General features: G+C 42.7%; 1 protein-coding gene across 9 annotated transcripts in view; it reads right to left on the reverse strand.

Moving 5' to 3' along the window:
• The window catches only part of LOC110988354 (AMP deaminase 2-like), a 41,058-nt gene continuing 13,445 nt past the window's right edge, over positions 1-27,613 (reverse strand). For 7 of the 9 annotated variants that reach the window (XM_087142271.1, XM_087142272.1, XM_087142278.1 and 4 more), the window contains 16 exons: positions 24,615-24,704; positions 22,366-22,516; positions 20,718-20,898; positions 18,276-18,329; positions 14,031-14,250; positions 12,912-13,041; positions 12,192-12,326; positions 11,403-11,465; positions 10,776-10,907; positions 9,567-9,730; positions 9,136-9,262; positions 7,809-7,972; positions 6,582-6,702; positions 6,097-6,270; positions 5,238-5,348; positions 1-4,514 (listed from right to left, as the gene is read on the reverse strand). In XM_087142271.1, the coding sequence (XP_086998397.1) occupies positions 4,323-4,514; positions 5,238-5,348; positions 6,097-6,270; positions 6,582-6,702; positions 7,809-7,972; positions 9,136-9,262; positions 9,567-9,730; positions 10,776-10,907; positions 11,403-11,465; positions 12,192-12,326; positions 12,912-13,041; positions 14,031-14,250; positions 18,276-18,329; positions 20,718-20,898; positions 22,366-22,516; positions 24,615-24,704 (2,209 nt within the window). In that variant the 3' untranslated portion in view covers positions 1-4,322. The remainder of the gene's footprint in view (positions 4,515-5,237; positions 5,349-6,096; positions 6,271-6,581; positions 6,703-7,808; positions 7,973-9,135; positions 9,263-9,566; positions 9,731-10,775; positions 10,908-11,402; positions 11,466-12,191; positions 12,327-12,911; positions 13,042-14,030; positions 14,251-18,275; positions 18,330-20,717; positions 20,899-22,365; positions 22,517-24,614; positions 24,705-27,613) is intronic. The other 2 variants (XM_087142273.1, XM_022251762.2) reach the window with 2 other exon arrangements.

Below are 27,613 nucleotides of genomic sequence, written 5' to 3' on the forward strand. Positions count from 1 at the left end.
TTTAGTTGGTAACCCGTTTATTTTTCCTCAAAGCGGACCTTTGTTTTCTGGAGCAAACATGGCATTTGTAGCAACCATCAACATTGTAACTCTTATCCACCATGTGTGAAATCTCAATGCATTTATGCAAACGGTAGTGTGACCGACATTTATAAATGAAAATGTACCGTAGTCCCTAGCATGCATCTGCAGTAAGCAAATAATACGTAAAATCTGTCGACATTAATTATATTTTGTGCAATATACATTTCTACATCCGCTATACATGTATTTTGATACAACAGTGTACTTTTACAATCCTACGCTACTTTATGAATAACATACATGTATAATGCACTTCGGTATTAATTAAGACTTTGAATAACCCATTAAACTCATGATTACATATAGAACTTGTGTTGCACTGTTGTGTTTTAACACAACTCAAAAAAATAACATAGATTTATTTCAATAATTACATGTATTATGTATGTACTTATAGACATTAAAACCAAAATAAAAATTAACAAAAAATAATAAAACTGCCTCAGGGAGGCACGGTGTCGAACCAGAATTTACAACAAAAGACAAAATAAAAATTTAATATAGTGTTATTAAGCAGTATAGCTGCATAAGTGTTTACTGCATGTACAAGCAACGTTTTAAAGCATGTTGTTTTCCAGGCCAAAATGCACAGAGAGGCTTTGCTCGGTGGCCCATCTTGCAGTGCAGTTCCCTGCGGAACAAAAGCATTGGCCTGCAAGATGACAGCCAAGCACAAAACCACTAAATATAGTTCCTTAGTTTTCAAAGAACACTCTACAGTAGGTTGGAAGTAAGGCCGTTTCCGAAACGGGCTTCCAGAGCTACCGCTAGGTCTATTGTCTACGCGTCTCAACGCATTTCCAATGGAGCGAAGACCTGAACCTAGCTCTAGACAAGAGATTCGGATGCAGCCAAGATGGCCTTTGTCGCGTGGAAGTCTTATGATGGCCCTTGTCAGGAAATAAATTTAAAGGCTGAGGTTTGGCTTTTTAACAAAGCAAAAGCAAAACAGTGTGTTTTCTGTGAAACAACACAGTTCATCAGGCCGATAATCTTCACCTTAAAGTTCTTTGAAATGCAAATGACTGAGAATGTGTCTATTCCTCCTTGACGGGACGCCATTAACGCTTACCCCCAGCTAATACCATATATACCTAAGAGGCAAATAAGGGTAAAGTGGCTTGCTTAAGGACACAACATGCGGCCTGCAGCTGGATCTGAATCCCCGACCCTGTAACTATTAACTACAAACCTAAACCATTGATATACCCCCCTTGATATTATATACTAATTAGTTTTAAGGAAAATACCACCTCCTACTTTTTTACTGACACAGGCATTACTTTTGCAGTTTGCAGAATTCAAGTCACAGGCTATTTAACGGAACTGTAACAAAAACATTCCTTTGTCATTGTTCACCCTGTTACTTGTGACTAGTCTTGTGTCCCATGGTCTCATCTTATGATGGTCTCAACAACAACACTAGTCACGAGTCGTGGGCTGAATAATAATAGAACGCTTTTGTCAAAGTCCATTTGAATGGCTTGTGATTTGGTTCAAGACTGGATGACTTCGAAAGAACCAACTACAACACACTTCAAACTTGGTGCTTTTACAGTATTAAAATTAATTTCACATGTCTACTGTTAATAGTGTGCATTACAAAACGGATGCCAATCAACTTGATACAAAACTGTTTTATGTTCGGCCAAATGGACAAACAATAAATTAAAAATGCTCTAAAGTGTGCGTATGGATTGGTGTTCATTCAGACATGCACATAATTATAATAAAACTGGACGCAGGCACAGTAAAATTCGAACAAGCACTTGCTGCCCTTTCAAGGAAAAACGTGTCAGCAGGGCAAAGCCAACGCAAGCTTGAGAAAGAGTGGCGACTGATGAGCCTTGTGTCTCGCACTGTTGGCATGTTGCTCCGTCCTGGACTAGCATCAGTGCTGCATAGTCCACACGTGAAGCGATCAGAGAAGACATCACCTTTTAATGGCGAGGAGAATTTTGATGCTGAACATGTAAACCACATTATGCTCCTTGCACATTATTATGCACATTATTATGCACATTATGCACATTATTATGCACATAATTTTGCAAATTAGATGTGTGCAATACATGGCACAAGTTGGTGGCTTTCACCATGTGCCATTATGGATTAAGTGCAATAGAGGGATTTCACATTAGCGTTGTCTGGGCATATCTGCATCGAAACCGAGGCTCTCTGTGTTGAACTTCGTCGCAGGCACCCGCGGAGTCGACATAGTACATGCAGTATCCGGTTTGTAAGTGTGACGCCACTTCAGTTTAAACCACACCCACTACACATGCAGATAAACAACCATCGCAGGTACGTTGGTTTGTGGTAAACTGCCGTTATTTTCTTTTGACTTTAAGTATCAAGTCATGCTGAAAGACTCTTCCACAAAACTTTGCAGCCTGAAAAGTCTAACTTTAATAAACCTTTTTGTATTTTGTGTCTTGACTCCTTACTTTCAATCATCTGATCGCATTAAGAATTGAAGCTGACACAGCCTCGAATTCAGATGCGGAAGTGTTGTATTGGGATTCCGTTATTGTTCCCATGTGACACTTCATACTTTCACTGTCACTGAATTTGCATAATAAAAACTGCCCACCACGATGGTGCATCGTGCAAGCACGCTATGATGTTACAACACTCAGCTGTAGCCTACTTGTCACCAGTCAAGGAGGGCACAGGTATCCTTGGAAAGGATAAGTCTTCTAAAACACAACTCACCTAACTAGGGCTTTAAAAAATAATAAAACTCAAAGGTTATGAAATTTAACCTGTTCTTTAAAAAGTCCCCCTCGAAAAACCCACAGAATCTATGTTAGTGTCATGGTAAAACAATCTACTCTCCAAAATATATAAATAGAATCTCTAGATTGAAGCACGTCATGTGACAATATGTGACAATATGCAAGCGGTGCCCAAGATATTTCATACATTTAAGTATTTAAGAGGTACATGTCAACATGCCATTTTCTCCAATAAGTACGGAAAACTGAAGGCAGACAGCATCTTTGCAGCAATATTTAGCTTCTGTGCTTCTTTGAACTGTGTTTTGCTTTGTATATAAATGCAACGTGTACGGAGGGGTGAATTTATTTACACTTGTGTTCTCCAATGGCAGAGGTGTCGGACGAGACCCACTCAGTCGCCATAGACAAGTGCACATGTAAACAAAGTGTGACGTCATGCTTTAGGTCTTTTACAGGAAGTACAGTAACTCAAGGTTTTACCTTACAGGTTTACAGGGTTTAAGAGGGTTCTGTGGGGTGTCCTGGTTAAAACCTTGAGTTGCCCCTTAATTACTTTTCAGCTCTTCCCTAACCTTTGGTGCCAAGAACCAAAGACCTTCACCTTTCGGCTAATGAATGGGAATGCTAAACTGTTAAAATATAAGATACAAAACTTCTCCCGCTAAATAGCACCGTGGGTTGCTTCTTTGAGTTGTTTGGAAGCAATGCTGTTTGTTTTTCGGTGTCGTAAAGGTTGACAGGATTTTGTGAGGCATCTCTGGGTAACATCCTGAATTACCCCTTGTGCAATTGTGCGTCTTTTTGTTACTTGCTCAACTGGTATGACCTGTATTCATAATTCAGGTATTTTTCCTCCAATCAGCGACCTGACTGGGTAGGGTCTGTCTCAGGCCACTGTGACTAATTAGCCCAGGATTCGTGGTACTTTCCTCAACAGCCCATTTGAGATGAAGCACCCCTTCATCACTTGAAAAGAGCCACGTTGATGGGGAGTGCCCATTTTGTTGGTAGTGATGCAACCACACCGCGAGCACTTAGTTGTTCGTGAACCAGAAAAATGCAGCTTCCCCCTAAGAGAGCCTCAATTGCTAGGAAGATTTCAAGAAAGCCCGTCCTCTGCCCACAGTAGCCCATTATTCCCTGTATCACCCAAACCACCAGAGCACAGTATAGTGTTACGAATTCACGGATAAATATAACACAATGCAGTGCAATGTGATGGCATTTAGCACAATGAAATACATGGTAGCACAGTGTGATACAACGTAATGCAATGTAATACAATGTAGCATATTGTAATACAATGTAGCATATTGTAATACAATGTAGCATATTGTAATACAATGCAGCACGGTGTTATACAATGTAATAAAAGTGCCAATGGGCTAACACTTTCAATTCAGGTATTTTCACCCTGATTGAATTTCCCACAAGTGACACATCCCAGGGAGCAGCTGGGCCCGTCTTGCCGTGCTGACATTCGTACTTGGTCCGCAATCAGAACTTGGGTGCAGTGACCACACTGTTCCGGTGGGCCATCTCCTTAACCGACCGGCAGATGGTGGTCAGCTCTTCGGTCAGCGTCTCATCCCGGAACGCCACCCGGATGTCCGGAATGTTGGTGCGCGTGATGTCGTTCCCCGGGGGGCCTTCCTTGCGCCAGTTGGGCCCAAGCCAGTGGTCCTTGAACTAGGAGCGCAACAAAAACAAAGTAACCCTTTTTTCTATCAGGCAGCACTGCAGTTCATAAATGAGAAATGTCAATGAGTCAATATGACAGATGGGATGTTCCATTCTAGGAGGTGAAGCAGGGTGAAATGGAACACTGAATCTGTCATGGGGAAATTATTCTATCCAATGCAAAATGCCTAGCAGTTATACTTTATTTGTACAAAACCTGAATAAATATTCTTGAATGGTTGCAATCAACAACCCATCAACTACATGACAACCAAAAAAAACCATAGTTGTACACAAGACCTTCTTCTGACGTGTAGTCAACTACTTTACTGTTGCTGTTCTAAAACTGCATTCGAACACTTTTTTCTAAAACACTGGCACTTAAAACTTTTAAAAATGTCCTGACAACAGCAGTCATTATTTTCTTGTTTTTACATAATTGGCACATTCACCACTGTCAACCATTTATTCATAAAGGCATCCGTAGTTTAATTCTATAGTTCTCATTTCCGACTGACCCTTACTTTTCCCTTAGACAGACAAAACAACATTTTTTACTGAAATCTGGAATTCCTACCAAAACAAGAGAACAAATGATAATCTTAAAGGTTTGGGAGAAAAGCAATTAAATAATTCTTTCATCCCTGACTGACTGACCGACTCTCCCTCAAAGAAAAAAACCAACATGGGAATCATAGAGAATGAGCTCTGGATGCCTAAGGCAGGTTTTACCTCATTTGGGAAGCCGCTCATAACAACGCTATTTCTGGCGAGTTCGCTCATGTCACATGTTGTCAGTTTCCATACCTGAGCAGCAATGCTGTATTCCTCCATCAAGGGCTCCTATTAGACATGAATAAATTAACATATATTAACATGTGACAGTGTTGTATCCCCCTCATCAAGGGCTCCTGTGGATCATGAAAAAAATTATTTGTATATGTATTAGCAAGCAGCAATGCTGCATTCCTCCATCAATGAATTCCTATTAGTCACGAATAAATTTACATATATATGCTTGTAGTAATGCTACAGTCATTCATCAAGGGTTACCATGGGTTGTGAGTAACATCATCATCATAATCGATTTCAGGGCCATCGTCCAGTTGCGCTGGGTTGGCTGATCTTGTATGAGGTTTTGCACCTGGTCCCGTCACTAGTCCCGTGACTATTGTTTTGCATTATCTTGTGGATGGTCTCAAGACTGGTCTTGTGAAGATTTTTGACTAGTTTTGCATGATCTTGTGAGTGGTATTGGGCATGATCTTGTGAATGGTATTGGGCATGGTCTTGTGAATGGTATTGGGCATGGTCTTGTGAATGGTATTGGGCATGGTCTTGTGAATGGTATTGGGCATGGTCTTGTGAATGGTATTGGGCATGGTCTTGTGAATGGTATTGGGCATGGTCTTATGAAAGGTCTTGTGGAGATCTTGTGTAGTCTTTTGCATGGTCTTGTGACTGGTTTTATGAAAGGTTTCATTTTGTGTCTGGTCTTGTGAATGGTCTTGTGACTTATTCTGCACATGGTCTGGTGAATAGTCTTGGGTCTACTCCTGTCAGTGGTGTTGGCAGCATTTCTGCCCTTTACCTTGGTGAAGTGGAACTGTAGCGGGTCATCGGTTGACAGGGAGACGCACAGTCCCCGGGCGTGGAACTCTGGCAGGGGGTTGCGGTGGTAGTTCAGGAAGAGGGAGTTGTTGGAGAGGGGGGACATGGCAATGCCAATTTGGGCCAGGTAGTACAAATACTGCAACACTGGCGTCTGGTGAAAGGAAATCAATGCACAAAAGATGTGTTACTTTCACCCACAATCAATGAACATGTTTGACCATATGTAGACCAATGGTCGATTTTGCCTGGTACCCCGGATACATTTTGTGGAATGGTTACCAGGGAAATCCACCAGCGGCCAAGTAACCGGTGCCACTCAAACTTTGGTGTTGATGAGTAATCAGTAAATGACCTAGGTCGCTCTACTCGATGACGACTCGAGTCCTGAGGCAGGTGTACATCTCAGGGATAAACATTGTTCATAACTCCGGATCTGCCCTTGCTCACAGATAAAAAAGGTACCTTTCTTAGCAGCAATCCGTGGGAGATGTTCTCTGCCAGCATAAAGGCAGTGACGAGATGATGGACGGGGCCAGCCTCTCCACAATGCGGTCTGAGGACAAAGGTGTTGAAACCACGCTCCCTGATAGAGTGAGGAGAGACAAAAATATAAGGGTGGCCAGGGCTGCTCTCATCTATGACAGGGCAGTGTTGTAGTTGAGACCTATTAAGACAATCACAGCACCCCACGAGACCAGCGCAAGACCTTACAAGACCATCACAAGACTATCACGAGACCGACGGTCTGAATTCAGTTACAAGCTGCTCAAATAATCCATTGTTCATCCAGTGTTCCTTTTTCATTGTTCACCGTAACACCTGCATTGGGTCTTGCAGATGGTCTCATCTGGTCTGGTGTCTGGCCTTAAGATGGTCTTGACTACAACACCGAGACTAAGGCAATAGATCACGAGGGTGTTGAAGCCAAGTTCACAGAAAAGAAGGGACAAATCCAGCACGGTCACCTCAGTTTCTTACTGCGTTATTGACTTAATACCTTGACTCAACTTCCAAAAAGAGTGCAACTGTATTTACACATCTGAAAAATGGTCACATCACTTGTTACAGAGAGAGAACCCTGGAGAAGTACCCCCGAGAAGGTTCCGCAACCACCGGCATGTTTAATCAGGGACAAAATGCAGAAAAGTTGCAGGTGGAATCTAATTTACACGCCAAAAGGAGGCGTTTGTTTCAGAAGAGTTCCTATTGAATTTTCATAAGCAATTTTTCAAAAGTGAAGGCTATTTACACGAACATTTAGCCAGGGGTCCCAAAATGGATGACCCCATAAGAGTGGCTTGTAGTTTCCAGGAGAGTGACTTTTGATTGCTCAACTCAAGACACCTAAGCGCACCTTGTGGCATAGCATGGTGCTTTTTTTCGTACAATCAGCGGGCACGAAAAGACATAAGTTTTGCTCACCAATACCCATATGATTGGTCAGCATGGTCAAAGCCAAAAGGGTTGACCCCTTAACATGTGTAAACAAACTGACTGCTTCATTGCTAAAAGACTGAGGAAATTTATCAAAAATCCTGCAACTTATACCTGAACCACATCCACAAGTTGTCTCAGACTGGCAAAATTGACTGGCAGTTGATATTAAAACTGTTGGAGACTGAACTTGTTGCTATTACTGCATGTGTGATGAGGGGGCAGTTTTTAGGAAGATGGCTTCAATTTATTTACCTCCGGAAGTGATTGAGGACCACAAGGTTGGCGTACATGTAGAAGATCCAGTAGGAGTAGGGCGGATTTTCAGTGGACGTCCACTGCTCCGGCTCCGGACTGTCTGAGGTGAAGATCAGGTCTTCGGGCTTGGATTCATCGTCCACGCTGTCAAAGCCGGTCACCTAGTTGATCCACAAACAAGTAATTGAGATATCCACAAAAAACACAAGCATGCAGGTCAGATTCAAGAGGTGAATGTTGAAGATCTACTAAAGTGTACTGATTTTATTGTGTGCTGATCAAGTGATAAGGCGACCTCTGAGTCACCTGCGTGGTCTGAAATCCTCTCAGTAAATTGATCCACTAATGTAAGAAATCATCTCCATGCACTAATCCACTGACTTATAAGTATGAAAAATTAAAAGTTAATCCTTTAATCAACTCACTGACTCCAAAAACTTTGAACGTTTGGGAAAGTTGGCAGTGTGTCCTTGAGCAGACTGCACTCCTGGTCAACTGATTAGAAGTCTATCCACACTGCACTGCCTTAAGGAATCAACAATGATTTTATTGACTTAGTGGATTGATAAACAACATCCTCATACATGCAGAATCCAATGACTGACAGCCAGCTATCTAGTGAAACAAATTTAATGATCTTACTCCTCAAGAGGTACTGAAGTCAAATAATGGTTTGAATTTAAAAGCCTCAAAACCTGACACAAGGGATTCTCTTTAATCCAGCACATCAACTACCACCATCCTTGACTGTGGATGTTCGTAGCCAGACATTTCTGATGACGGTTCTTTTATCATCCTTAACAGAATCAACATGTGCCAACAAGCCCAATGCTAGAAAAAAAGAGCAAATCAACTCCATTCCTTCCACAGTGGCTGCTACTGATGACAGTGACAATTCTGACTAAACCTTATTCTTGTTACATTTATATCTTGCAGAGAATCCACTGAATGCAACAATCCAGCACGACAATAAACGAAATCAATGCAATTAACATCAACTGTTTTCACTCCACTGGATCCACTGCTTCTGCCTATTAGCCATTCTTGAATAGCAGACCTCCTGGTTGGACTGCAAAAGGTAGAGGTTGAGGGGATCCACAAACAACATGTGTGGATTATTGGCGGATCCACTGATTTGAATACAAGCAAGCTAGAGGAACGTGCACATATGTGGTTTGGGATGGACTTCCTGGTTGTCACAAATGGCCGTGTGAAGATATGACCAGGATAAAGACAGACACCGAGTGTACCGTATCAACCAATGACATGTGGATCTCTGGCAGATCTGGTAATTTCTAATAGAAAAACAGATTTTGATACTAACGTATTGTAGGAACTTGTGCAACTCTGGGTGTGAGCTGGGATCCTTTGTAGCCTCAAACAGCGGCATGAAGATGTTATTCAGGATCTTGGCAAAGTTAGCCACCATCTTGTTGGATCGGTAGACATCACTGAATGACAGAAAGAAAGCGGTCACGTGATTTAAAAAAAACAAGCGACAGGGCTAAATTTGAGCTTTGTCCAGTCAGATTCTTTTACCGTGCTGGTATCTAAATATAGAATCCGCTACTTCAAATAGCATTTAAAGTTTAATGATCACGGTCTTGAAGTTAAAAAAATGTATTTTCTAGCTGACCAGCTTCATCCCCACTTTCTGTTTAACTGCCAGCTCAATTATGCTGACCTGGTACGTTACCCAGAAAGTGGTTATTGCCCTTATTATATTGCCTGGAAATGGTACCAAGATTGACTTACTATAGCCTGGGAATCTGGATAAGCCATCTGACATTGTCTGAGTAGACCTGGTGGTCGACGGCCCACTTGGCCAGCTTGTCCCACTCCTTTTCATTGCGTCCGTAGATGGATAACCGGTACTCTGCATTCTGGTACTTGCTCTCCTCCAAATCATTACACATCTCCTAACAATCCACCAAAATATATTGCATAGACTTGTTTGTCAAATATTTCAAGAGTGCGATATCTTGAATGGAAAGTGAAAGCTGTCCAAATTTTCTACAAAAGCAATATGTGTGGGGGAAAAAGATGGCTGAAAGGATAGAAATTATAAGACTACTATGCTGGTGCTTGATGGGTAATTCTAATTCATGACTAAAAATTCCTGTCGCCTTTATTGTCAAAATGACAAAGATAATTTCCCAAGTGAGGCTATAGTCCCTGTGGGCCAACTGGCAACAGTAATACAATTTCACATATTGATAAAAGGGAACAGACTATTTCCCCTTCCAGCCTTTAGTTTGGTTACAATGGCCGTTTTCCAATACTCAACTTCGTCTCTGTCTCAGATCAGGCTTCGTCCCCAAACTAATCCCCGATTGTGGGCCTGAAGCATTTAAATCAAATTTGATTACTGTAAGTTTTTGCTCTCTTGCATCTTATTTAATATTTTCTGGCACTATTAGACTAATTAGAGGGCTTACCGCTTCAAAGTCAGGTAGTGAAAAAAACAGTTGAAGCCTGAGACAGAGCCAAAGTTGAGTATTGGCAGACAGCCCATGGTTTGAACGGTAGAAAAGCAAGATGGTTGCTACAGGATAGAGGTCAGTCAGGCTCTTTCTCATTTCACAGCGTTCAATAAATAAAGTGGATTCTCATGAAAAAAGGGCTACAACTGAAACCTTGCGGTGTCAGACAAACTTGCCCTAACTGAAAGGAAAAAACCTGAAGACTGATATGACACATTTTGTGAATTGTATGATTCCCTTGCAAACAGCCTCATCCTATGCTCCATCTTGAAAGGAAAACCAAGGGCTGCAACACATTACCAGCAGCTGGACTCAAATCTCCCACCCTGATTGGAAGCCACCGACCCTATCCAACCACTTGGCCACATGCCCCTCTCCCCGGAATGGCGGGAAATGTTTGCAACTGTCTATTTAGGAGCAGCACACCTCAGATTGTCTGGTTAGAATGTTCAACGACAACTTTCCAACTTCAGCTTCTTACCTTGATCAACTGAGCGAAGTAGAGTCCGCCGATGTGGTTGTCCGTCTTAATGAAGATCTCCCGGAGTTTGCTCTCCCCGATGGGGTTATACTTAGAGTTGAACTTGTCAAAACGATGGAAGGTGTTGCGATCCTACACAATGTAACAAATTCAAGAGAATTAAGCCCGACAAAGTGGACACCAATCTAACGAAACAATGGAAAATTTTTAAAGTCAACATGATCGGTAGTAAATTTCATAAATTTTTCAAAGTTTACACATGGGTCATTGTATAAATTAGGGGTTCAATTTTTTTCCATGCCCCTGTCACATCTGACATATGATTTGTTAAGTTCAGAACACATTCTCTAATTTCCAGGAGTGATGAATTAATGCAAATTACCTGCCAAAGAACTAGAAATCCATGTAGTTTGAAATCAATTTCAGTGATATTTCCTTGTCAAATTACACGGGTGAGTAGTAACGGGGACACAAAAATGTCACACTTTTGGACCCTGAATTATGGAACAACCCACATGCAAACGCAGTGCATATCATCTGCCAAAAGATGTGAACTTTGCTATTCATCATCTCGAAACTCTGCCAATGCGTCACTCTCAGAGTGACACAGAGAGTGGCGCGACTTACAGCATGCACGTCCAGGGTGTCGACGTTGATGTCGTACGCTGTCAGGTTCAGACTGTCAAACACCTGAAGCGAGAAAACGTCCAGATTTGTTTTAAAACCAGCAAGGCAAACCTAGGACAATTTTTTAAAAATCAACAAACACAGTTCCAACATGAAATATATGTACGTGTACACCACAGGACATTCAAAATGAGTTTACTGAAAGGGAAACCGCTCTGATCATTGGTCGGCGCCCCAGTGCTCATATTCTGTATTGTGAAACAGGTAGAGGCAAGGTTCCAGACAGCTCTAGCACCTCTCGTGCAATGATGTATAAACCTTCCTTCAGCTTACATGTACAAACGTCGACCGCCATTTTGTAAGGCCAGCCAAAGTCTGCAGAAAGTTCACCATTGGTTGGCAACAATATTTGCCTACAAATGCACGTTTAACTTCATTGTTGTTAACATGAGAGGCATTTTCTGTTAGCATATTCGTGGAAGTGCTCATTATTTTAGTGTTTTGATATTTAAATGACACTTTGTGAATTATTCTGTTGGATTTATATACTCCGAGCAATCCATAGTTAGGGCAACTGCAGGTTGGCAAAACCGGTGCTGTGATGTAGGCTGCATCAGGTGTAATGTTGGAAACCAGGCCCATTTTTCTGACTAATTTTAAGCACCATTCCAGAGCCGCCTTTCCTTACTATCCGAAATGCAAAACATAAGGCAGGGTACATGACCGTCACCAAATACCATTACAAAGATCACCACCACACTAGCCTAGAAATAAGACTATTTTCCCAACCTGTTTGAGCGTCATCGTGGATCCGTCCCTGTTCTTGCAGACGACTTTGTTGGTATCTGTTTTCATCTTCTTCTTGATGAATCGCAGGAGGTGTTTCTGGTTCATTCCAGAGGACGCATGGACGTGAGTGTCCACCTAAGAAGACAATTAGGAAGAGGTATGTAAGAAACTGACTAAACAGAAAACATTTACGGCATTATTCTTTCACCTAATCCTCTTGGCTATTACACTACAGAGCACACTGAACCCAACCGACCTCAACAAATAAGTGTACTTGTCAATGTACTTGAATAAGCAGGTCACTGTGCCAAAACCTGATTAACTCAAACAAGATGACTCTATTGGAGTTTGAGTGATATGGTATGGATGGGTCTATGCAGTATAGGATAACTTGCACTGCAGCAGAACCAAACCTGACAAAATCAAGCATAGTCCAACACTGGGTCCAGCAAGCCAGACATTGCACGCAATGACCCCTGTGTGTCCCAACTCACACAACATCCAACACCATCATCCAGGGCCGGTGATACAAAGCCCAACAAAATCCAACACCACCATCCTGGGCCGGTGATACCAAGTCCAACAAAATCCAACAAGAAGTTAATCAGGTATGGTACCAAACTTGCCAAAACCTAGCAAAACCAGCTCTTGGAGTTTGATGGCTACTGGGCAGAGTAGGTCCATGATGCCCTGATCTCCGGTGTTTGACTGGACATGTACCTTTCTGATGTTGTAGAAATCTCGGTGGGGCACAGACTTCTGAGCAGCGAGCTCCTTCATTTCGTTCAGCAGACTGTGCAGATGAAACCGGGAGGCCAGGTAGGACAGCCTCCGATAAGAAAACGACTTACTGCAGAAGCAAAGACACAACACAGTGGCAACTGTTGGTGTGCTTTAAACGAAACCTGAATGGTCAGACATTTGGACTTAGGTCCAGATTCTAAAGCTGTGCTTTAGTTCATCGCATAACACCCACTATCAGCATAATGGTGGTCGGAAGTCTACAAACAGTTGGACTGCAAGGTGTTCAAGGTTTTAAAACTCGATTCCGGTCAACAATTTCTTTTCTACAACCGATCAACCAGGACATCAACGGTATATTTACAATGTCATGCTGATCAGCTACAGGAAAAAAAAAAGGTCACCACGAATCGGCACAGTCTTAAAAAGTGAAATTAGACAATCTCGGTCCAAGTGTGCTTCAACTTTCCACCACAACCGTATATCCTGTCCTAAACTATTATGTTGCTCCCCGAATCACCCAGAACTGCCAAAGAATTATGATTTCCTAAAACTCATCAGACAAAATACTGTCAGACAACTTGTGAAACTAGATTTAAAATACCCTTCTTTTACCCTAGACGAGCCAGGGGGCACAGAATTTCTCCTCCCCTCCTTGAAATTTTCTCTGATGTTGTCACAATTCATTTTGGTCCTTGGCTGAGCCTTCGGGAGTTTTATCAATAACGTCTTGGAATCATTTGGACATATTTTGGAAAATTTGCCATACCCTTCTTGTGCAACACCCAGTTGTCCGAGACAGGTCAGCCCAAAATGGCAACTTTCCCACTGACAAGTTCAAAACGTGCAGGCCAACACCCGTCACGCTGTATCTACAAATGACCGTCACCACAAGCCCCAAATGACAGATCAAATCGAATCTTCAAAGACACGCTCATAATTAGTGTATTTATGGGCAAGCCAATTATCAAGAAGATACATTATAGGCCTTGGGACAGCTGGGTGGAATCTCCCCCCCGCCCGATTATCTTACAAAGTCTGGTTCTTTTGGTTCATGGCTTTAATGTAAGAATGTCATATCAAAAAAAATCTCCTCACATTGGTCCGTTGGCCATGAGCGCCATCATCATGTTGGAATCGGCAAGAAACGTCATCTTGTCCACGCAGGGCAAGTCGATGGGCTTGTCCCTCGCCACATCCTCTTCGTTTTCATAGACACGGATGATGCCATCCTTCATCTTGAACTCACACTGCATGGGCTCCGGCAGCTCGCAGGCAAAAGGGTCTCCCTCCATGGTGGGCGGGTGGATAGGATGATCTAAAATGGGAGGTGGGTGGGAAGAGACACCAAACATTAGTAAATCTGAAATCGCACAGTACTCGGTGTGGGTGATTTTAATGGACTGCGGGCAGACCGAAATTAAGTCATCATGTTGGTGCAAAACTGTTGCATCTCAGTTTTGACGCGCTTCGAGAAAAATATGTGAGGTTTGCAGTGGCTTGGTTAATTTTGGCATGTAACGTTTGTAATAACTTTTGAGGCAGAAATGGCACAGAATTTATTTAAAATTATGGTCAATTTCTTCTGGTCTTTGATATTCTGGCATAAGGAATGCCAGATGAACGCCAAGAGGATATGCTGTTTCAGCCTATAACAACTCAGCATGCACATATCTTCAAATGTCCTCTCCATCCAGAAAACCAAGTTCTCAAAAACTGTCCAGGTTTCGCACAGACAGGACATGAAAAATCTTCGCAAGCATTATCATACCACTGCACTTTTTTCGGGCCTGAGTTTTGCTTGAAACAGACGGGCACCTTTACCCATGACCACCTCAAATCTGTCTTAAACATGTCTACGAAGTAAATAAATGGAATAGAAATATGCAGAGCTGAAGAACACAGAAGCAAGTATGACAAGGGGCACAAAAATAAGGGACCAGTATGGCACCGTCGCGTCAACAGTGTTTCCCTGATGGTTCTGCATTTCTGCCATGCCCTGGGCACTCCACAACCTTTTCTTCCTGTGTATCAGTGGGGAAATTACGACTGGATTGAGACCAGGGAGTGATTCTGTTCGGACACAAAAAAAATAAATCAATGTTCATTTTTGTGTCAAAACTGACAGGCAATTTCTGCCCTGTCCATTTTTGACTGCCGAAGGGAGTGTCAACTTTGTGAGAGCATAAAGCACTCTACTGTTGCAGTCAAACTTCAGCCTCCGTGCCTGTGACGTCCAACCTCGTACGAAATGTTTTCAGTTGTTGCAATACTCGAAAAAATATACATGTAGGTAATTCCAGAAATTTGGGGTTCAAAATAGTGACATTTTTGTGTCTCAGTTACATCTGGCCTTTGTTATTTGACATGGAAATATCACCGGAATTGATTTCAAACTGTTACTATTTGTTTGCCAGGTAATTATCATTATTTCATCACTCCTGGAAATTCAAAAATGTGTTCTGAGCTTACAAAATCATGTGTCAGATCAGACAGGGACACACAAAAAAAGGACCCCTAATTTCTGTAATTACCAATGTACAAGCATTGGGGAAGCCCTGCTAATGTGACTGCTTCTTTTAAAGTTCAGTGTGCGTTGGGCAAGGCCAGGCTGCAGTCTTTTCCCATTTTAGTTCAAGACACACAACAACCCACACACATCACGCAGTAAAGCCTTTCTGCAGATCTGGCTTTATATTAAACGTTGTTCTTAGGACTGATGGGGAAAAATGAGATCGTCTGGGATGGAAAATTTAGGGCTTGTTTTGTTGACGTGTTGAGTTGACATGGTAAACTTGGGAATGAAGTTTTGGGAACACAGTCTTGCACCATTTAGTTAGTTTGGCCCATCTCACAGCCCCCCCCCATGGGTTAACCCACCTCTTAGCAATCACTACCAACACAATCCTCAATCGAAACTTGAATTCATTAGAAGTTGAACGCATCAAACAATGGTGAAACGTGAACAACATGAGGAATGCAGTGTGGGTATTAAACATGTACAGGTATTATTGCACAGAAGCTTGTTATGCGGGTGTGCAATAAGCCATCTGCAAGTTACATTTACATAAAATTCGGTACACTGAGTTCTTTAATTTCACGTGAACATAACTTGAATTCTCCATACTAAAACCACTGTTGCTATACATATACATGTACCTCGTGATTCGGGGCAAGCTTTTGCTTAGTAACAATACACTGTTCTCAATGGATAGGAATGGCACAAAGGAACCAGTCCATTCCAGAGATGGTGGTCGCTATGCGAATGCTTGCCCCGAATCACGAGGTATAGCAACGGTGTCTTTAGTCAGGGGAATTCAAGTTGTTGCATATCTATGCAATCAGATAACACAGTGTACCAGATTTTATTCAAATTTAACTCGCAAGTGACTCATTACATAAGTGGATCCCAGCTGGCAAAATTTAAATACTGGCCAAAGTTCCATCTGTTCGGTGCACATTTTGGAGTCACATGTACATGTATTTTACGCAGTGCCATGAATACAACTTTCTTCTCAACAGCTGCTCTTGGTTATAGACAAATTTCATTCAACAATTGTTGACTGCTGTGATGTGGGATATGACATTTTGAACACCCTCCGGCTCGGGGTGCTATGCATTCCTCAGGTGTTCAAAACGTCATATCCCACATCCCAGCAACCAACGTTTGTTTTGCCACACAGGTACCTCTGTCTTAATTATGTTGAGGCTGAGGAATTTATCCAAAGAAATGAGCTCTGAATTTCAGAAGATAACAGGCCAACTGTCATATGTGATATGCAGATATATCGTCCAGCCATGTGATTGTTCTGGGCCAATGAACAGACAGCATCAAAGACAGAGGCATGACAAATATATTTGTCAATTTGGTGACAATGGACACTGACAGCTGGAATCTCGATGAAGATACGGAATAGCCTGGACCAAGATTTAGGGAATATCTTTTCCTTTGCTGAACACGCCAAATCTTCAAATCACATGAGGAGTACTGCATCTATGATGGCTTGCTAAATTTAAACACAATGGTTGTTTGTGGTGCTATAGGAAAGCAGTGCATAGAAGTCCACACATCAACCTCTGACCAAGAAGTATTAGTAAGTTCACATCCACAGCAAACAGTTCCATATCAGTCTGTCAGTCACCTAGCATTGTCATTCAGTGACCAGACAGAAAAAAGCTTGTCAACTCGTGAGAGCAGTACGGCGTCAAGCAAGTGGTTGGAAGAGAGAGAGTGAGATGGAATCAGTCAGCAGGTGTCACCCCAGCACCCTGCCGCCTCCTCCCCCATAAGCTTCCTATTTTAGGTCTACATGTACATGTAAATTTCAAAGAACCACTTAGAAAGTTGGTACAACACTTCGGAGAAAATCCTAGCAAAGCCCATAGGGTTACCCTTCCTGTTGCTGTGCTTTCATATTGCCTAACGGTCTGTGAAATAGACGAAGGCTTTGTGAGCATAAAAATTGGCCCTGGATGACCAGCAGGCCACAGGTACCAAGTACTGTAGTAGCAACTTCACAATGTGGCAAGTCTGAGATGTTGTATTATGGATCCAGTCTATTTTGGACTATCCCAAGTTCGGTTGGAGTCAAGATTTCTGTCTCCCCACCCATGATCTAAGATGTGCAATGACCACTCTTTTTTTAAATTTAGCATCCACGTTCATGTTGAGACATCTATTGTGAGCACTGTACCATCTGTGAAACTTCAATTCAATCTGATGTACGCTGTTATTGATGAGGTCATTGGTAGTTAACATGCAACTAAACAAACACACATAATGTACAATGTACAGTACATGTACAATGTACCTGTAGTAAGTTTAAGCTTACACTGGGCAAAATGAAAAGTGAGCATGTTGTTTCTATGAGCAGGTACATGTACATGTATACATCAGTGGGAAGTTCAAATTTTTGGCCAACCTGGAAAACAAAATCGGCATTTCCCACGATCAATCAAACTCTCGTAAGACCGAAGTCAAAATGTGGCTGAAAGCAATCCATGAAAAAACTCCCCAAGGCTTGGAATGATAAAGAAAAAATGCACAGTGGTGATATCAGAGAAAATGTGCACGAGGGGGGGTGTGGTTCCCCAGCTTTTTCGGGTTAAGGCGTGTAGATTGGCTTGTGAGAAAGCTGTCTTTTTGTTAAGCCGCTACCTCCCCCACTCCCCGAGTCACCCAAACCATCAGATAGTCTTGTCAGTTTTCCGTCAAACTCAGTCATCAAGCTCAGGTCTCCTTGTCATAATCAATCAATGAATTGGATCAATCAGTCGATGGATCAGATCAATCAATGAATCAGTCAATCAATGTGTGACAAACTGATCAATCAAAATACATACTGCCGACCCCTTCATCATCATCATCATCATCATCATCCTTCTCTGCCGGTTCACCTGTTTAGGGCAACAAGCGATAAGAAACCGATAACGCCATGCACCACCGCCCAACAAATTCATTATCCAATCTCGTAACATTAGGGATATGGGCGTAATAGCAAACACGGCAAACCAGAAACACACTGATATCAATGGATAAGGCTTCTGACTTGGTCTGCAAACGAGGCAGGAAACATCTGTTTGGAAGAATATCACCCTTTTGTTTATAACAGAAACAGAAGTTTCCTGCGAAGGATTAATTGGCCATAAACACAGGAAGGGCACATGTTCTGCACCAGCTGTACAGTGCAATTGTTGCACACTCCACTTGCATAAACACATGTACATGTACATGTATGCATTGTCAAAGGTCAAAGGTTTCCATCCGACACATGTACCCGGTACCCTTGGACCGTGTTGAATCGGACTGTATCTACTACATGTATGTAATTTAGCAGCTGGAATTAGAAGCCATTGTTGCGACGGCACAGCGCTCGTTGACAGGTGGTGCGCGCATGCTACATGCCTCTTTGACCAATGGGGTGTCATAACTTGCCAAAGGCACATGCAGTTCAAGCTGAGGAATGTGCGGCGCCGCTGAAGTTATAGCATACAATTGGATCAGTCGATTCCTGCACCATCTCTCTCCTACGGCTGATCAATCAAAATATCAAATGTGCTTTCAAACTTATTTTCAGGTTTGTGTATCGACAAAGTGGATTTACTGGCAGATCAGCTGCAGAGAAAGAATGGTTACGAAGATTCAGTACAGACTGAAAATTCAACATATGTGCCTCATCTTCTGAAGCACAGCAATTCAGGACTATAGGACACCCGAAAGAATAAAGGATTAATTCTGGTCCTCGCCAGTCAAGCTTTTCACAAAGACTGTTCTTTGGCATGCAAATATGTGTGCTTAGTCTACATGTAAAAATAGCAGTGTATATCTGGCCATATGTCCCGAGGACATGCAAAAACAATGTTTGGACTGGCAGCTTTTGCTTATTAAAAATGCATACCCCCCTGAAAAAACCCTAAATACCACATGTATTGTGAACAAATGTTCCCACTTCATTCCAAAATATTTAATTAAGTAACGTGGAAACATGGCCTCAGATATATACCGGTATGTAGAACCAAAGATTACAAATTTTTAAAAATATTCCCAGGATAGAACAGGAAGATATTAACTTTGGCTGGGAAGGAACAGGCAGCTATTTCAATCCACGTTGATGAAACCCTCATCTAGAGGGCAACAATTTTACAAATAATTAGGGGGGAGGGACAAGGCCCTGTCCTGGAGAGCAATGATGGAAGTTAACAACATGCCAGGTTGACACTGGTTACTGACCAATTGTGCTCGTTAAAGATGCTGCTTTAGAGGTCCACTCATGCACAGTGGGGGTTTCGTGGTCTCAAGGTTTACATACATGTACAACACCCAGACTCCCCTTTGAGTCCGAACTGAAAAGTGGTTCAACAACTTGTGCAATGACCTTGCCGACTTGGGACCAGCCTCTACATTTGCAGCATGGCATGCACAGAGCACGTTCAAGTATTTGGGGTTTTGAGGGGCTCATGCACAGATAGCTAAAAAAATATTTGCAAAATGCACATCACTACAGTTCATGTACACCGAATGTCAAGCTCAGTGTCTTTGGACTGCAAAACCCTTTACCATGTTTACCCCCTTATCTGGAGAATTTAAACACCCTATATGCCAAACACACAGAGTATTGACCGACTTCAGAGTCGCACAACGGCTCCATTTTGCTCATAATCCTTCCAAAACACGACAAGGCTGCATCCCAATCTCTTATTTAGAGCTAAGTCTAGGTAGACCTTCACTCTGTTGGAAATGCATGGAGATGAGCAGACAATAGACCCAGCCATAGCTCTGGAAGCCCGTTTCGGACATGGCCTAAGTGACAGAACGCAGCAAAAAACATGCACAGTTCCACACATGCGCATATAATGCGATGTTGAGACCAAAAAAATGCACTGAATATTTTGGACCCTTTAGCCGCTCAAGGTTCTTGCTGGCATTGGGAACGGTAGCAAGAGCCAGCCTGTTACCCTACACCACCCAACTTTGCCGCATCCCTTCCTGTACTGCCCGACACCACCCGCCCACTCCGAAGATTTCTGGATTTGTCAATGAATAATGTTAATGGGAGACTTTTGAAATGCTTGGTGGCAGCAGACGTACCCATCCTGCATGACCAATCTATTGTTTTCCACATCATGTTTTGAGCTAAAGTGGGCACATTCAACACTAGTGGACCGGTCACATGGAACCGGTACGTTCGCCACCACCAAGAACCATACCGTACATGCACCCTACAAGTTTCATATTACTATATAAATCACAAAATCAACGAGATACGTATATATGAAAAAACATACTTTCTGCATCATGCACTGGGCTGACGGAGTCACCATTGTCCATGGGCTTGCCGTCAATCTGGCGCAGGAAAGAGGCCGCCTTGCGGGGAAAGGACTGCAGGGCCAACTTCATGTATTTCTCCCGCATCACCAAGGCATCGATGAGGGACCTGGAGGCATCATAGAGGTCCTGGGGTGGCACCTGAGAGAGGGGAACACGATCCAACAAAAGTTGTAGGAGGGGGGACTCAAATTTGGTAATGATACCGGTAGTTGGGCAATTTCATTGTGAAAGCAGGTGTCTACGTGTCCAGTGTGTGAACCAAAATGTTGGAGCCAATGGCAACTTGGAAATGCGGTCAAGGCTTTGTGTCTGGCATTTAGCCTGGAGATGCACAAGTCATTGGCCGTGATGCACTGTGTCACTGTCTGCCATTACAGCACATGTTAAAAAGGTAACCCTATTACGAACACCACAAAACACCAGCTGACACTCGTGCAAGGCTACGCTGGCCATGCTGAACAGCCCAGGGTTGACATGGTTGAGGAAAACCCGGGAGCAGTCACACTATGGAAGGTACATGTAACCCAGGGAAATTGAGATTGGTGGCGGTTAACTAACCTGCTGTGCAGGGTAATTTACCTGAGTTACATCACGGACCATTTACCCAGGGATGTGCAACCGCGAGCGGCCCCAGTGCAAACACATGTGCGACCTTGGTTCCATGCGTGTTATGGATTGTTATTACCCCCGCAGGCGCTTTCGACTTTCTCGAAAAAAGACCACATGACAGGTGTTGCAGCATGTACAGTGCAGCCGTGATTATGCCGAGACGACGCACCGACGCGGCGCTGAAATCTATTCGTTTTGACGAATAAATCTTCTTCATTTATCGATTTCAAGCAGAAACGAAGTTTTAATGAGGCAAAATTCCCCAATTTTGTGGTTCACTTTTCTCAGAATGTATAGGATGAAATCTCTTGAGCAGCATATTTTTAGAAAGGGTGCACCCTGACTTAAATATTACAAGAAAACAAAGTGGTAGACAGGAATATATGTTTTATTATAAGAGAAAGTGTTACATAATCCATTTCTACTGTGATATTGTGCCGGCCGTAACACGCATTGAACCAGCTCTGAGCTTAAGTTGCGCATCCCTGGGTAAATGGTCCGTGGTTACATTTAAGTGGCATTGTGAGGCAGGTAACCCAGGGAAGTTTCAATCCCGAGACGTGCAGTGTGAACACTCACAATTACCCGGATAACCTCTGAATTAAATTTTTCAACCCCAAGATAACCCAGATAACAGCATAGCGTGAAACCTAATTATGATGTCCTAGTACTAACTCAGGAACAAACTTTTAGTTGCACTTGATATTTTTTTCAAGGAATGAAAACTTTCGTATTGCCAATTATGAATGTTCAGGAGGATTGCAATGGAATGAGTCTATTCATTTATTTAATCTCGTTCCACGCACACTGAATTTCCCAGTTGCCACTAGCAATTTGCAATCTGATAGTCGCAACTTTTACACTCCCACTACAATTTTGCATACTAATTTGATAATCTTTGGGGCAAAAATAAAAAAACCCATGCACATACATGTATACTGTATATGCATGTGAGCACCACCCATTTGAAGAGGTAATCTTTTTTAACAGGCTCACCCCACTCTTGTCGTCCCCGCTGATGGACACCCTCTGGTACTCCAACTCAAACACTGCCGTGGAATCATCAGTACTGGTGACTTCATTCGTCATCGAGTCAACCTCACTGTCCAGGGGGCAGGTATCATAGTCAATGGTGCGGGACCTGGTCCTGACAATGTAAAAATCCAGTGATAAGGGTTAATGGTCCCGGGACGAAATCAGATTATCTTTTAGCAGGTCCTCATATCGGTATTCATGTGATATGAGGTGTTTCTTCTTTATTTTCTCTGATTTCTGTGTGAGAAGAAGAGAGGGCAGTCCTCATATTCTTGTGTAGACATGTCCTCACATACATGTATGAATGTGAGGACCTGTTCTGTTTACACGAATCAAACATACATGTATGTATGTACATGAATTACACATAAATGTGAGGACTTGTCCTCGGGTTGTTACTGGTTGCTCGGTGCCCTGCAAATGCTGCCTTCCCTGCAGTCTGTTTGGCCAACCATTACAGGTACATGTAAGTACAAAGCATCACCTACAATATACATGTAGCTGTGCATGTGAATGCAGTGAACGCAAGTCATCAGTCACACTGTCTGTGAAGTGCCGGTCTATCTCCAGTTGAGTAACACAGAACTTGGGAGAAGCTGTGTGACAACCTGCATGTAGCTCTGTTCAGAAATAAGACACAGGCCATTCTGGGCAATGCGTGATCAGGGTCAAGGTTTCAATTACATGTATACGTGTACTGGAGCACTGTAGTGTCTGCTGGCCATCTTTATTGGGCTACAAGTATTTTGGAAACCTGTTTTGGGGGATACATGTACAGATATGCAAATGATATGCAAATGTGCAGACACAAAAGAATTGTACAGCATGCTCAACCGACAATATGCAAACATTTAAAGAAACTATAGGTCCAAGTACGCTCAGGCTCTAACTAAACTTCCATGTAAAATAAAAGCTAAATGAGAAAAAAATACATGTACATGTAGGGTAATCGCACAAAGTTGATGTCATAGACCATTTGGTTTAACTTTGCAACTTGCCCAATGAATCAAGCAAGTTCGATCATGGACCAGTAGTTAATGTGTGGTTGGTTCGTGACGCACCTAGTGCATGTGCATCCAAGTTGAAACGTGAACATTTCTAGTCAACCGTTACCAGGTCATTTAGGCTGGTGGGGAGAAGCAAGGGCCAAATAATACAAGAACTGTGAAAAGGATCGTTTATTACTGGCATACTGTTTTTCCGCCATTTTTTCTTAGAACTGGTCCTCTCTGCACTATGCTACTGAACTGCTATGGCAACCAACGGCATGACCAACTCAGTTGGCTAGTCCTGAATTGGCATCTAGACTACCGTAGTTCAACCACCGTCGACTGGTGTGCGTTCGATCAAAGTTGGTCAAACCATGGTTAACTATGGTCCTTAATTGAACTTGCCCAACGCTGACCAATGCAACATTCATTGGCCTCAGTTCTGTGACAAACTCTGGGCAGCATACATGTTCCGGTATCTGTGCAGTGAAAGGGCTCGTGCAACGAAAGGGGAAGATGGGTGTCAGATGAACTACAGATCAGCAATATTTTCTCGGTATTTGTACCTTAAGTGGTTACAAAAAGGACACTCTTGGCTTGATGATGCCCTTATCTGTGTACCTAAATTCTGATTTCATTTGGCTATCCAGAGATGCACAACGTATGCCTCAATAAACACGAGCAATCGAAATTGAGAATGTGCCACTTTCCTGTCTGATCACTAGCCCTAACTGCAATGACAAAAGGTACATTTCACCTTCGGAGTTTAATTTCAAAGAAGATAATGAAAGCGCTATGCACAGAAACATGCCAAGAAGCTAGCCCTTTTTTTCTGTAAGGGGCCCAAACTCAATACGGCCGTTTCACAAAAGTGCGCCACCAAGAGTTTGCAACGTGTTGGCCAATCACAATGCGCCAAATTTGTCGACTCAATGTGCGTTTGGAAAGGCTCGACAAATTTCGCGCGTTATGCTTGCAAACTCTTGGTGGCCCACTATTGTGAATCGCCCATATTATATCACCCCTATTCTATCCCACAATGCTCGGCCGTATGTCATCAGTACATACTGTCGGGCTATTTCATTCTCGACAGCTGCCAGGACCGGTACTTCTGAATGATGTCAACAGAGGGCGCTTCGACAACATCAACAACAAACAACAGAACAGCACCACACTTCACACTACATGTACATTCATGTTCCAAAAATAGAAGTCACTCACTCGCTGGCCTCTCTGGCGCTCAAAGTGTTGTCATGGAGATGGTTCAAATGGGCTAATTTATCGCCCTGCTGGTGATGATGCTTTTTGGCGCTACACACGCGTGGTACCGAGGCACGCGACAAACGCACACACAAGAAGGTCACCCGATGAAAAGGTCAAGATGGGTAAAGCCGTTATGTGAGCAGGGGAGGGGAGGGTTGGATAATTTGGAGGGGCAGAGAAGAAAGAGAAAAAACAGAGAGAGAATAGAGAATATTTACACAGGGTTAGCACAACACACTCATAACTGTAACTTCCTGAAAGATAAAAGCCACTGTTAGAAGGAACGGGAAAAAATCAAGTAGCTTTTTTTTTTAAGTTAAGTACATGTATTCCAAGATGCCTGAAGACAGAATCCTGCAATGAAATGCAAAAGTAAGTTTACACTGGATTTTGTTTTCTGCTGGAATTTTTTCGTAATTCAAATAAGCGATGTTTGCCGTGGGAGAGCTTTTGACAAACGTTAACAAGACTGAGCAACTGTGCATCACATCACAGCACGTCACATCACATCTTGCCTCATTGAGAGCATACTCTGGGCAACCACTACCACCATGGGCCAATTTCATTGAGCTGCTTACGCACAAAATTTGCTTAAGCGTGAAAAAACCTTGCTTGACAAATCAGGTTACCAGCCAAAACTCCATGTGATGTACCTGGTATGCTGTTTTGGAATGGTCTTTACTGGTCTTTTGATTAGCATGACAACCACATAGATTTTGAGCTGGTAACCTTTGTTTTTTAAGCAGGGCTTTTTGCGCTTAAGCAAATTCTGTGCTTAAGCAGCTCTATGAAATTGGCCCTACAGCATTGTGACCGGTCAGCATCTTTCCAGATCTTGCTGACCGAGTGAACATGAACTTGTACATGTAGGTCTCATCAAGGGCACGTATCTTTCTTGGGGTTCAAGTCAATGCATGGTTGGCAAGCTTTGTGGGTGAAGAGCCATGAACCGGTAATGGGCCCAACCAGTTAAAGTCCCATCCAAGCAAGCCTGTGGAATTTTTGTCTCACCAGCTCTCCGACAGCAAGGCAGGGCAGCAGCAAATCATCGAATTCAAAAAGAAAAATGGGCAGAGTCTAATATGGTTACAAAAAACAAACACCTCAGTAGACGAATCCTTCTCACCTGATTGGTGAACTACCACTCGTTATAAATTGTCAGAATATAACGTTACTAACTTGCATGGTCTGTAAGCAGTTGTGAGTGTATCAAAAAAGGCAATGAAGGTGATGCGACCAAGCAAAATGAGTCGTTTGTTGGCCCAGGCCAATTTATCGGATTTCATTGCTTTGAAAGGTGAAAATGTCAACTTTGTTTCTGTGAACATCTCAACCTTTAAACAAGCTTTCAGGTTCTTCACGACTGTCCCAGTAAGAGTAAAAACCTCGACAAATTATTATTATCATTATCGTTATTATTATTATTTATTTCCGGTAATGACACCAAAGATTCCTCAAAAGTGGCCTAGGTGTTGTACATGTAAGTGTAGCTCACAAGCCTGAAGAAAACTGTTGAGAGGAGACTACAAGAACCAGTTACAGTTTTAGAGGTTACAGGAAAACCCCAGAGGAATGTTTTGGTTAAAACCCACGGAATCAGGTAGGGACTAATAACCCAATCCACATGTGGACTGAGTCAGGATTTGAACCCGGACCGCGGAGGTGGAAGGCGAGGAAAGAACCACCATGCCAACTTCACTCGCCAAGAAAGAAAGCAAGACTTTGCTTCCAGCCAGTTGGGTGCACCTACGTACATGTAGCCAATGTACCAATATTCTTTGACGTCCTCTTCATAGATGGAGTGCCAGTCCAGGCAGGTTGCTCTCCAGCATACCGGAACATGTATAAATCTACACAAAGTCTAACTTACCAGAGGCTGGAATGGAGGACCTGAAAATGGACGATTTCTGTGCATGTGGGCACTATACATGTACCAAGCTGGGGGCATGCAGTCTCCATTCAATGGCTAATAGAAGCATCCATTTGTATACCTGTACATCAGGTATAAAAACCACCCTTTCTGCACCAAACATGAAGTTGGAATGACTCGGCAAATGTGCGAGATGTATGTAAGCTGTGCACATTTCTTGGACAGGAAGAACATGTACATGTACGGTACTACTGTACCCCGTGCATGTCATCCGGGGGGTCGGGGGAACTGAAACTGTACAATTATCCTTCCAAGGCAAACTCAAACCCTGCAGCGTCTTAATTGTGACTTAGGGGGCTTCGATGGACCTTTACCTTTAATTATGTTCACAGCGTGGGGTATACACATACATTCTGGTCAAGTACACGGACAGTACCGGTACAGCTGAAGTGACATCCAGCGACCAATCGTGGGATTCCGTCATAATCCAAGGCAAGGCAGCACATTAACTTCGAAGGCGAAAATGGCGAATGAGCCACTGCTGCAGTATCCATGCACAACGGCAAGCCTCTCTTAATAAATAACTCCCATACAACCTTATACAGCATATTACATGTGCATGGGGTTTATTTTTGTATTTCTAAGGAGGGGTGGAAATTCTGTGACAGTTTATTCAATTCATTTTATGCATTTTGGGGTAAAGGTCCATCCAGTTCCAATCTTTCCCATACATGTACATGTATTTGCTCAAAATCTTCACATACAAGTACATGTACATGTATCATGTTAAACCGCCTTGCCAGAAGCTTACAACTGAAAGTTAATATGGTGAACTTGAATGGGAAATTTTCTGAAAAGGATTTGCATTTACATTCACACTCATGTGTCACAAGACGTGAAAATAAATTGCCACTTGGGTGAAAAGAATGAGAATGTTTTCTTGCTTGTGGGAAAATCTGTGAAAATCTTTTCCCTCTTGTGGGAAAATCTGTGAAAATCTTTTCCCTCTTGTGGGAAAATCTGTGAAAATCTTTTCCCTCTTGTGGGAAAATCTGTGAAAATCTTTTCCCTCTTGTGGGAAAATCTG

Source organism: Acanthaster planci, linkage group LG10 (assembly GCF_054643075.1).
Source record: "Acanthaster planci isolate LZ-2023a linkage group LG10, COTS_SCS, whole genome shotgun sequence".
NCBI classification, from domain to species: domain Eukaryota; kingdom Metazoa; phylum Echinodermata; class Asteroidea; order Valvatida; family Acanthasteridae; genus Acanthaster; species Acanthaster planci.